We start from the raw sequence: 10,849 nt of genomic DNA, 5'->3' as shown, positions 1-10,849 counted from the left end.
ACTTACAAACTAACATTTTGTCACTTTCCTTCTGAGTCTGTGGCTTTTGAGACTTCCGAGAATCATTTGAGGAAGTGAAAAATTAGGCAGGGGGAAAAAAACCTTTTGTAACAAATCTGGGTTTTTTTGAGGCAGTGAGAGACATGACAAAGAGGTCCTGTGGTCTTACAGAAGTGTATCAAAGAAAATAAAAAATAAATAAAAAATCCTTCCAGTAGCATCTTAGAGACCAACTAAGTTTGTACTTGGTATGAGCTTTCGTGTGCATGCACACTTCTTCAGATACACAGATACACTTCAGATTTGTGTATCTGAAGAAGTGTGCATGCACACGAAAGCTCATACCAAGAACAAACTTAGTTGGTCTCTAAGATGCTACTGGAAGGGATTTTTTTTTTTTTTTTTACTATGGCAGACCAACACAGCTACCTACCTGTAACTGTATCAAAGAAGTTACTCTGTGGATTCTCTGTTAATGAATACTGATAATTTACCTGGTGCAGGGAATAGGTTGCCCCAACTCCTAACCATCCTTCCTCCTCTCTACTCTGTGGAGGATGACTTCCCATCACGTGTCTTGCTTAACTAAATGTTAATGGGAGGAAATGAGGACAGCAACCTCCCAAAATAGCCAGCAGGTCAAATGCAAAGAGAGCACATTAGGGCATCCTGGCTACTTCAATACAGTTCTGGAATAAAGGAGAGGGTTGAGGAGGTCCTGGTTCTTTTTTTTTGTGCACAACTCGGCTAATATTGGTGGGACTTATGCGTATCCTAAAAGGCAACACCAAATCACACACACACCTAATTCACCCACAAGCAGATTCATGCATTTATTTATAAAAGTATTTTGTATACTGCTATAACATTAATACACAATTACAGCAAAGTGGTTTACAGCAACAAAAGTATGCAAAAAAAAAAAAAAGTTTAAACCAGACATCACTTAACTGTTATGGAAGGATCATTAATTTCCTGCATAGGTGAGGCAGAATAGAACAATTTTCAGCATGGGTTTAAAAGTTGGCACAAAAAGTGCCTGAATCTCTGGGCCGATGACACTAAAGGTTCTATTTCTTATTTTCAAATGAACCTCTATGAGGCTGAAAATTCATTTATCAGCATGGTGTGGGTCCCCATGCTCAACCACCTGCTGCGTCCTGTCCCTTCCTCCCGCTTTTCCCCGGCCTCCTCCCAGCTTTGGATCCCGGGGACAAGAAACCCCTTCCCTTCTACAGTACCACAATGTAGGAAAAACCTCTCTCAGAAAAGCTTAAGCAGACTTCAGAGTCCTTCCCCTCGGAGCCCTTCCGAAGCCGCGCAACTTGCGCGCCTGCCGAAGCGCACGGCAGGGCGGCGGCGGAAAAGAGAGAGCAGCGGGAAGAAAAAGCCCTTCAGGCCATCTCGCCGACGCCCCACCTGGCCGTCGCTTTCCTCGTCCCCGCTGTCGAGTCTGCTGGTGTCTGAAGCGAAAAGGCTCCCCTGGTTCCCCAGACGATTGGGGGCGTAGGAGGGAAGGCGAGAGTCTCAAGATCCCAGCACAAGGGATGAGGAAGTCGCACGCTAAGGAGAGAAACCGAAACGTCCCAGAAAGCCTCCAGCAGGCTTCGGCGTTCTCGCAGAGGCTGTGCACCTGCTTAAGCGCAGAGGTCGGGCAGGAGCGCGGGGCAGGAGGAGCGAGCCGCGGCAATCGCGGGCTCCGTCACCGCCGTCGAGTCCCCTGGTGTCTGAAGTGGGGCTCTGCCTCTCGGGACTTCGACGGGGCGAGCGACTGAAGCGGGCAGGGAAGGCGGCTGGGAGAGGCCAGAAACCCGCGCAGAGCTTCCCCGCCTGAGGGATGTAGAAGTAGCCCGTTAAGGAGAAGGAAGCCGCTCTTGCAGGGCCTTTTGGAAATGCTGTCGGTGAAATGTTTTCTGAGCTGCGCTGCGGACGGGTGCTTCAGTGAAGAGGATTCCTTCCGCTCCTGTAGTAGAGCATCCCGGCCGCCAAGTCTCCGCTTGCTCCGTGGCGCCAGCCTTGGCCCCCTGAGTCTCCCCCCGGCGCGCTCCGAGGAGGGAGAACTGGAGAAGTTCCCGGTCCAGCTGCTCCGCCACAACAGCGAGAGCAGCGCCATGGAGGCGGCGCCCGAGGCGCGGAGGACTATCGACGGCCGGCGCCAGGCGGACAAGCTCCTCCTCGTCAGCAGGCAAGGTAAGTAAGCACCTCGGGAAGGGGAGCCGTTGCTTCGCCCGGATCTCCTATGGAAACGTTGCCGGGAGAGGGGAGGTTTGCTTCCCCGGATCCAGTTGTACAAGCGGGTGGCGACAAAATTGGAGGGACGACATGGGAATCCCCTGCCTATCCCCGCTTTGCTCTCCTCCCTCTCATTATTCCACTGCATCACCTCAACATGGACATTAAAAGACAGGGATGACATTTCGAATATATTGTATCTCTCTTCTATGCGTTATTCCGAAGAACACTTTCTTACTCAACCTTCCTTTGCAACAGTTATTTTGAAAAATGGCAAGCAGGGCTAGAAAAGACTTGCCTCTATCTGCCGCCTTGGAGAGTCACTTGACGTTGAAAGTTGGCCCTGGGAAATTAGGTAGGCAAGCGGTAGGATCCAGTATAGGGAAGTTTCTCATACCCTATTGAGGTTCTCGTTCTTTTTCTGCTGGTGTCAAAACAAACAAACAAGCAAACAAACGTTTCTACAACAGGTAATTTGCAAAATGTCACAATATCTAGTGATGAGATGATCCACACAGGAAGAAAACAACTATGGAAAATTCCTGAAAAGGACCCAGAACACATTTTCGAAGAATGTGAGAAAGCAGGTCACAAATTGCCGATTAGAACTCAGGAAAGGGGGATGAAATCTTGTCACCAATTTGTGGAATGCGTAGAAATGGACAACTGGAAACAAAGGCGGTCGTACAAAATGCAGCACAATGTGAGTTTGGTTTAGGGTTCTTCCTAATCCTCAAGGACAATGAAATTTCTCCTTCGTTCACAGTACAGCCATATGGGATTATAAATAATTATCCTTATTTTACAGAGTGGAATCAAATTTGAATCCAGATTCCTGCCCACTCGGTACTGCAGTGAGAATACCCCTCAATTTGTAGAAGAAGAAAGCAGTAGTCAGACAGATGAGACTGCAAATTTGGGGGGAAGTGTCCCATGTAGCAGGTGTCCCAGTAAGGTAAGGGACTGGACTCAATCTGATTTGTATTGCCACCCACAGGAATGAGGAATACATAGATACTTTCAAGGTAAATCTACCAAACTTGAATTTCAAGCTTCCTGTGGAAAGTAATCTGCTTGTGGGAATGTTAAGGAAGGTAGGAGAGGATATATTGTTTTGATATCATCCCTCCTCACTCACACTATTGAGTAAACAGCAGAGCACAATCCCTTTGCAATTTATTGGAAGCAAGTTGATGATACGTTAGAATCCTTTAATTAAGCAATCCAGTCTGCCTTGTCCAGTCTGGATTGCTCCCCTTTCTTTCCCTCTTAAAATAATAATAACACAACACAGTCTTCTTTAAAAGTAAGAATAGTTTTACTCACATTCAGTTCACAGCAGTAATCTGAAGGCAGGCTTTATCTTGTGGTGACAGTGAAAGCAAATATGAGCTACATCTCAGACTTTCTGTTTGTGGGCTCCATCCTATGTGAAGGCTGAGCCATGCACTGGCTGAGAGCCAAGAGAGCAAGAGTCCAAGAGAGAGATGGTTGCATGGCCAGCCCTTTTATCTGGTCAGCTAGGGTCATGCCCATCTACCTGGTCACACACAGGGGCAGGAAGCTCCAGAGCAGGTATGACAGGAAGTCCTGTCTGGAGCCACATTCCTCTGTGTGTCCATTCTAGGCAACAGGAAAATGTTGTACTTGGCTGCTCCAGTAATAATACATCCCACACTTTTTAGAACTGTTGGTATTGGTTTGTGTGTGTGTCCATAATTAGTGGTGAAGCAGTTTCCATAGAGTTGGCAATGGAAGCAAATAGAATCCAGTTTAGGATAGAATCATCAGTCCTATTCACATTTTACAGAGGGTCCACTGAATGTTATCAATTTGAAATCCACCCATGTTTCCCCCAGGTGCTTTAACACTTTTTAATCAATGTACATTCAGCTTGTAGTGGAGTTCTTCAATTTCAGCCTAACTTTGTGGAAAGTCTCCTACACTAAACTGCCTGTTGAGGGTTTTGGGGAAGGAGGACATTCTTATTTTCAGATGAGATTGTGGGGGGGGGGAGGTGTGCATTGGCATCAATATTAATCATTACCGCTTTGTTAAAGGCTCTTCCAGGAAAAATCAAACCGGAGGTGGTTCTGGATTTACAAGGGAATCATGCATCCTACAAGTGAGTAATTTATCTCACACATTTTTCAGCCTACCTTCTGGGGAACGTTCTGTAGACTCGGCTTATGTGGGTCTCACAATCATTATAAACGTTGGTGTTCTCTAAAGCACACTCAGCTTACATCTGTAGCTGCACATTTACGTGGTAGATAGGAAGCAGTGACCAATATCTATTTCAAGGAAGCTGTGGGTCAGCCACTATATCAGATGCAGGAAAACCAAGGATGAACAACCACAAATTTCAGACAGTGTTAAACTTTTACTACAGGATATGTTTTACCAGGCAAGCACATAAGACACGAGTTATGATTTCTCTTAACAGCAAATGAATATGTTCCACCCCCATTTGAGTTTTTCTTGCTTGCTTTCAGGTTATGCTTTACTGAGGCTGGCTCTTTCCGTTGTTGTTATACTGATCTCATATTTGAGGTGAGGGGAGCTGTGACCATCACATACCAATTTGACTCATGGCCTAAACACCTGAACAGGTGGGATGCATGGAAGCTGATGGTTGCCGGCCCTTTGCTCAACATCCAAGCAGATCCGGTCGAGTCTGTGTCAGCTATTCAGTTCCCTCACTTCCTGTGCCTTGCAGGTACGGTAAGAGAAAGCTTCTAGCCATAACCATTGTAACAGGAATCCTAAATGGGATTAACTATCATGGCATTCTGCATGGGAGGGAGAAGTAGGGAGACTTGGCTTCCTAACCTAAGCTCTTATTTCCCCCCCACACTTGTAACATGCTTGTCCCTCTTAAACCATTTTGATTGTGAGAACAGCAGGGCAATAAATCAGCATTAAGCATTGGGTTTGACTAACATTTACTCAGAGTAAACCCCCTGAAAGGAATGGCTAATCGGTCGATTCATTTCAGTGAGTAAATATTAGTCATTTGGGAGGTAGGACAGGGTATACATCTAATAAATAATAAATGTTAGTTGAATAGTTCATGTGAACTTGAGTATGCACCTCTTCAGTGTTTACACACTCTTACGAGGACAAAATACCTCTGCTGTCCATAGCCCATGTTTTCTGGTTTCCACCTTGGTAAATCTCTGCTCTTGATTTGCATTGTGGGAAGATGTGCAGATGCTCCTTGAACTTTAGTTCCCATTCCTTACTACCAATTCAGATAATAAGTGCTGCTGTGTGATTTGAATCGCAGCTATTTTATTCCAAGGAACGCCAGATCCATTGTGGGTGCAGAAAGTGACTCTTAATCCAGACAAAATGGTTGATTGGTGGAAGGAGAGTTCTAAGGGGCTGGCAGAGAAGTCTAGAGGACCATCTCTGGCCCCCAAGACTGAGGGTCCCCACCTTTGCTGCAGTGCCTCAACTAAATAACTTCTTGTTGCAGTAGAGCCAGCTTTTCTTTTGCATTTAGAAGATGCTTCAAAATTCTGTTGTTCATATATGCATTTGGCCTGGATGACCTGTGAAGTTTTTTTTTTTAAATCAGCTCCTGATAATTTAATATCACTGCTATTTTCTTGGGGTTTTTAAAATTGCTGGTTTTGGATTTATGACTTTTATTAGCCTTTTTGACATGTCCCATTCAAGATAAAAAGACACGAGTTTTTGTTTTTACTAAATATATAAATATTTCACCCTACACATCTAGATAAGCTCATTAAAATACAGCCCAATAACTAATGCCACCCATTTCGATATATGTTTGCTCAAAAATAATTTTTGCCAATTTAACTGATTTATATATGCCTTAAATTACCGGTAATGCAGTCTGGCACTTCCCACTGTCAGGATACATAGAATGTTGTGTAGCCTAGTAAGTCTGCAGGATTGAGCTTGTTTACAAAGTAAAAGAAGCTGATGCAACAGACCTGCAAATCTTACTGTGTCAGAGTGACTCAGCAAGAGTGGGCCGACAGATGATTGGCTGTTGTCTTGTATTAAAGGGGAACCTGTTAAGTAGGGTGTGGTGGTGTAGAGTGGAGTCAGAGAGTGAGAGTGAAGTTGTCCTAGTTGTCTTTGTATGAACTGTCTGTATGTATATAGCTCATATTAAAAGAATACTGCACTAAAGAACCTGTGGCTTTTGCACTTCTCTGCTACAACGCCGTGGAGCAATCCGCGACATCCACTTGCTTGTGCAATAGGGACGCCTCTTACAGTGTTCATGTCTTACGGCATTGGAAGCTGGGCAACAGAGAGCAGATGCTCATTTGAGACAATTTGTGCTAGACATAAAACAGCATCTATTATCACCGGCTATCAAAAAAAACCAAGCAAGTTATGCAAAAAAAAAGGCTGGATAAATTGATGGTCAGCCCGTCACTTGAAACAGCACAAGAACATTCCAGTGTAGAGTATTTTGAACCTTCTGGTGTCTTCAGGAATGGGTGAACTAAAGGTCTTACGAACTAGATGCCTACCTTAGGGCAGTGGGTCTGCAGGCTAACTACTATTAAACTGTGTTTCATTTGCATTCCTTCCTCTGACAGGTAAAAAGGGTTCCCGAGTCCGCATAGCACATTTTGTCGGTAGGATGATGAGTCTGCAGAAGCCAGCCAGAGTCGGACCACTTCATGCTGTGTTGGAAAACCCCAAGTTATATCCTTGTGGAGCAGTTTTCAAAAAGTTATGGTATAAGCAAAAGATAAAGGTGCACGCTGTGGCCCTGCTCTATGAAAAGCTGGAAGTCCCTGCTCCAAAATTCCACCTGTACCTCCTCCCCAATGACTCTTCCTTTAGAAAGGTAACCAGGAATCTCTGGTTCTACCAGGTCCTACAAATTTGCAAGATGATTAGCTGATCCTGTTGATCAGAGCAAGGATCTGGTCTGAAGGCATATGAAGCCATCATCTTGCTGAGGCCAAGGAGGTCAGAGTTTGGTCAGTGCCTGAGTGGGTGGTTGGTTAGGAACTGCATGTGCAGTTTCTTGGATTCCATGGTGGAAAAAGGACAGGGAATCCCTTGAGCAAGATTCAGTATTGAATGTCAAAGTGGCTTAGTTTTCCTTATACGGTATGTTTTTTAAATAAATAAATAAGTCTAGGAAGTGTTTACCCGGAGAATATGTGAGCCTCTGCCAGTTCAGCTTGTTGGAAAGTGTTGGAAAGTCCTTCAGCAGTTTTGTCATCTTCCTTGCATGTCTCAAAAGTGACCTTGTTTGCTTGTTCCAGGCTGTCCATGAGTATGAAGTGAAGTGCCATTCACGAAAAATGCAAAAAAATCCTGTGCCCATGAAACCTCTTAAGATTGGCTCTCGCTTCTTTGTGCGGAAGTTAGATGATGTCACAGTCTATCCGAAGGTACAGCGCAAAGAGGGTGAAAGGTTTTGCTGGGAGGGTACCTAGCCTGTGAGGTATGAGAATAGGAGAAACTCAGCTCAGACCTCTTCAGCCTTTTGCTTACCCTCTTGAATGGAGGGCTGGGTGGAAAGCTGTGGGTTAAGCAACATTCGGAAGGAACTTTGGGAGTCATCTTTTCCACCTGCCTCTACAGTCCACCTCCCTGTCCAGTGCAAGCTCTCCATAGCAGGATGCAAATACCTGTTAAATCCCTTTGGAGAGGACTGTGCAGCCTCTTCTTTAACAATGCCAGTGAAGTTGGGGCCGCCACCGCCCAAGGCAGACTGTCCCAATGGTAACAGCTGTTACCATTAGGAAGTTTTCCAAAAGGTTTTGCCAAAATCCACTTCCTTGCAATTTCCTCCCATTGTTTTAGTCCTGCTCACTGGACCAACAGAAAAGAAGTCCACCTTTCACTCATTCTCACAGGAACTGAAGTTAAACTACCTGAATGCAGACATGAAACAGCAGTGCATTGAACTGTGTGCTCAGCACATACAGGATGAACTGGAGCTCAACCTGATAAATAAGAAGGATGAACTTGTGTGGAAGGCCTGTGTGAGACACGGTGAGCTTTGATTGAGAAAGGACCAAAGGTTGGACCATCCATTGGGAAGCAGGCTAACGGAGGACATCCCAGCCACATTCCCCCTCTGATTTCCTTTTTTCTGTTATCTTTCAGATGAGTTGACTTCTGTTCTGCTCCCAGCACAAGGTAAGTTTTATTTATTTATTTATTTATTTAAATTGTTTATTCACTTCTCCTGTGTTTGTGCTGTGTCCCATCCTTCTTCCCAATAGGTGCAAAGAGTAAACATTTGATAAAGTTTTAGATACTAAGGCAATGCAACACACATACCCCTACAGAAATACGATTCAGGATCAACTTTGGGTATCCAGATCTGGTTCAGTTCACATTAATATGGATCTGGCCCAACCCAATCTGGAGTCCTGATCAGAATTGCAATCCAGAAAAAAAAAACAAATACCATATATACTTGAGTATAAGCCTAGTTTTTCAGCACATTTTTTGTGCTGAAAAAGCTGCCCTCGGCTTATACTCGAGTGAGGCGGGCGGTGGGGGCGGCGAGAAAGAAGCCCTTTCTCTCCACTCGTGCCGCCACCCGCTCTCCCCAGTCAACCATTCCTTAAGAAGTGTACAAGAACAGCGGTTCTTTACTCTCCCCAGGCAGCTTGTTCCATTCCTGAACTGCTCGCATAAATGCAAACTTGGCAAAGGAGGAAGAGGAAGGAGCAGCCCAAAGGGCTGCTTTCGGGCTGCTTGTTCCTCCTCCTCCTCCACAGCGGCAAAGGTGAATCGGCTTATACTTGAGTCAATAAGCTTTCCCAGGTTTTTGTAGGAAAATTAGGTGCCTCGGTTTATATTTGGGTCGGCTTATACTCGGGTATATACGGTAATCAAAAATCTCATTTGCTGAATTCGGAAACCAAAAGAGCTATAGCCTTTTGTTTGTTTGTTATTTCACATAGTTGGTAAAACTTAGGAGACATGAGGGGATTAACATTGCCAAATTTCAGACAGGGTAACTCTGGGTTAACCACCTTTAAACATTTGATCAAGAAAGGACTGCATGATTTGACCAAAGCTCGAGATGAAGGATCGATAAGGACCTCCCAATCATAGTTTGTCTAACTTCCCTCTTTTCTGTCCTCTTTCAGAAGACTTGAAGCCTTCTGTTTTGCACTCAGCACAAGGTCAGTAGGAATCTAGAAGATGGTCTCATGTAACCAGGTCTTCTCCCAATGACAAAGGTCTCTTGCATACTATATTGTCATGGATTTAGAAACCAGATAGTCAGTGGAATTTTATGTTTGAGAGGTCTTACGCCTGGTTTTTGAATAACATAATTAAGTAACAAGTGTGGTTCACCCAAATCTGCCCACCTGCAGAGTCCTATTTTGCACTTGGTAACTGACATATATAAAAAGTGTCTGTGGATAAGCAGGGGTAGCCCATATTGGTGAACTCCTTCTGGAGCTCAGTAAGTTAGTATTAACTGTTTTATTAATTGTCATTTTGCTAATAACCACAGAGATAAGATATAAAGCCAGGCATCTCATGTCCTGGTCAAGGATGCCAGCAGATCAATGCAGCTCTTGCTGACAGACCAGTGAGCTTTCCATTACTACAGTACAGTCCCAGGAGCAAAATTGTTGCAGAAGTAGAAGCTCTTGTAGGCAACCTAAGTCCTAGATCAGGCATCCCCAAACTGCAGCCCTCCAGATGTTTTGGCCTACAACTCCCATGATCCCTAGCTAACAGGACCAGTGGTCAGGGATGATGGGAATTGTAGTCCAAAACAAAGTTTGGTGATGCCTGTCCTAGATACTCCACCTTCGACCAGAGGTCAGTCTCTTGCAGCATCTTCTATACCTCCCTCCCCTCTTTAAATGTGAATTGTTCTTCTTTTGTCTGATAGATGCTCATCCATCCAGCTCCTCTGACTGCCATTTCATTGAACAGCACCGGGAACAGCTGATCCAGCGGACCACCAACGTTGCAGCAGTCCTGGATATGCTGTACGGCCAAATCCTGGATGAAGAACAGTACCAAAAAATCTCTTCGAGGGAAACTAACCAAGAAAAAATGAGGGAACTCTACACGCTGGTGCCTGGCTGGAACCACTATTGCAAGGATCAGCTCTACAAGGCATTGAAGGCCAAAAACAGGTTCCTTATTGCTGACCTTGAATGGAGCTGAGGCTGCAGAAATGGAGAGATCGATCCCAGGAGATCCAGCTGCATGCACTGAATGATCTCATGCCTTCCCTTTGGGCTCCTGTGTTTTTAACGTGGAGTACTGAATTAAGGATATCAGCCCCGAGTGCTCAGTGGAACGACAGATCCTGAAGCTGAGGCTCCAATACTTTGGCCACCTCATGAGAAGACTCCCTGGAAAAGACCCTGATGTTGGAAAAGATTGAGGGCACAAGGAGAAGGGGACGACAGAGGACGAAATGGTTGGACCATGTGCTTGAAACTACCAACATGAATTTGACAAAACTGCGGAAGGCAGTGGAAGATGTGCACTGGTCCATGGAGTCACAAAGAGTCGGTCATGACTAAACACAACTACTACTCAATCCATTAAGCTGTTCAAAGCAGAATTTCCTACTGCCTGAGCCTCCATCCTCTTCCTATCTTACTCTTGGTCCACAGAC

At 45.0% G+C, this 10,849-nt stretch overlaps 1 protein-coding gene across 1 annotated transcript; it reads left to right on the top strand.

Annotated features, from left to right (window-relative positions):
* Positions 1–3,075: 3,075 nt before the first annotated feature.
* Positions 3,076–10,493, top strand: LOC117058155 (NACHT, LRR and PYD domains-containing protein 1-like). The gene is made up of 9 exons (XM_033169124.1): positions 3,076–3,187; positions 4,293–4,357; positions 4,728–4,951; positions 6,819–7,072; positions 7,500–7,628; positions 8,097–8,235; positions 8,350–8,382; positions 9,348–9,383; positions 10,109–10,493. The coding sequence occupies exons 3-9, from the start codon at positions 4,864–4,866 to the stop codon at positions 10,387–10,389; spliced, it is 960 nt and encodes a 319-aa protein (XP_033025015.1). The 5' UTR covers positions 3,076–3,187; positions 4,293–4,357; positions 4,728–4,863; the 3' UTR covers positions 10,390–10,493.
* The last annotated feature ends 356 nt before the right edge of the window (positions 10,494–10,849 follow it).

The sequence above is a fragment of the Lacerta agilis genome, chromosome 14 (genome assembly GCF_009819535.1).
Source record: "Lacerta agilis isolate rLacAgi1 chromosome 14, rLacAgi1.pri, whole genome shotgun sequence".
Classification (NCBI taxonomy): Eukaryota; Metazoa; Chordata; class Lepidosauria; order Squamata; family Lacertidae; genus Lacerta; species Lacerta agilis.
This window is presented reverse-complemented; position numbering and strand designations above follow the sequence as displayed.